Raw genomic sequence first — 1,320 nt, forward strand, 5'->3', positions numbered from 1 at the left:
CATTGGATTCCTCACTGGGTTCCCCATTGGGTTCCATACTGGGTTCCCCATTGGGCTCCGTACTGGGTTCCCCATTGGGTTCCCCATTGAGTCCCACATTGGGTTCCATATTGGCTTCCCCATTGGCTTCCCCATTGGGTTCCATTCTGGGTTCCCCATTGGATTCCATATTGGCTTCTCCATTGGCTTCCCCATTGGGTTCCATACTGGGTTCCCCATTGGGTTCCATATTGGGTTCCATACTGGGTTCCCCATTGGGCTCCATGTTGGGTTCCCCATTGGGTTCCATACTGGGTTCCATATTGGCTTCCCCATTGGGTTCCTCATTGGGCTCCATATTGGGTTCCCTCTTGGGTTCCATGTTTGGTGCCCATTGGGTTCCATACTGGGCTCCCCATTGGGTTCCATATTGGGTTCCTCATTGGGCTCCATATTGGGTTCCCCATTGGGTTCCATGTTGGGTTCCCCATTGGGCTCCCTATTGGGTTCTATTTTGGCTTCCCTATTGGGTTCCACAGTGGTTTCCACATTGGGTTCCCCATTGGGTTCCCTACTGGCTTCCCGATTGCGTTCCATGTTGGGTTCCCCACTGGTTTCCATTGGGTTCCATTTTGGCTTCCCCATTGGGTTTCACATTGGTTTTCACATTGGGTTCCATACTGGGTTCCCCATTGGCTTCCCCATTGGGTTCTCTCTTGGGTTCCATGTTGGGTTCCCCATTGGGTTCCATGCTGGGTTCCATGTTGGGTTCCCCATTGGGTTCTCTCTTGGGTTCCATGTTGGGTTCCCCATTGGGTTCCATGCTGGGTTCCATGTTGGGTTCCCCATTGGGTTCCATGCTGGGTTCCCCATTGGCTTGCACATTGGGTTCCCCATTGGATTCCCCATTCGCTTCCCCATTGGGTTCCCCATTGGATTCCCCATTCGCTTCCCCATTGGGTTCCCCATTGGGCTCCATATTGGGTTCCCCATTGGGTTCCATATTGGGTTCCCCATTGGCTTCCCCATTGGGTTCTCTCTTGGGTTCCATGTTGGGTTCCCCATTGGGTTCCATGCTGGGTTCCCCATTGGGTTCCCCATTGGGTTCTTCATTGGCTTCCCCCTCGGCTCCCCCATTGTCTTCCCCATTGCCCACCCCATATCTTCCCCACCTCGCCCCTCTCCCCGCAGGCGGTGACGCGCGGTTGCGAAGCCCGGGAGCTGGCGTTGCCCCGCGGCGCCGGGGGTCGCTTGGGGTTCCGGATCGACCGCGCCGGCGTGGTGACGTCGGTGCAACGCTTCTCCTTCGCCGAAGTGGCGGGGCTGCGCCCGGGGGCTCGG

General features: G+C 56.6%; 1 protein-coding gene across 1 annotated transcript; it reads left to right on the forward strand.

The window, feature by feature from the left end:
• Window positions 1-6: 6 nt before the first annotated feature.
• Window positions 7-1,314, forward strand: LOC110390566 (melanoma-associated antigen C1-like; the record flags this gene model as incomplete). Its single annotated transcript, XM_021381953.1, has 2 exons — window positions 7-1,083; window positions 1,120-1,314. Coding segments are annotated over exons 1-2 (1,015 nt in total), but the record flags the coding sequence as incomplete, so codon positions are not given.
• Window positions 1,315-1,320: the final 6 nt, after the last annotated feature.

The sequence above is a fragment of the Numida meleagris genome, unplaced genomic scaffold (genome assembly GCF_002078875.1).
Source record: "Numida meleagris isolate 19003 breed g44 Domestic line unplaced genomic scaffold, NumMel1.0 unplaced_Scaffold1345, whole genome shotgun sequence".
NCBI lineage: Eukaryota > Metazoa > Chordata > Aves > Galliformes > Numididae > Numida > Numida meleagris.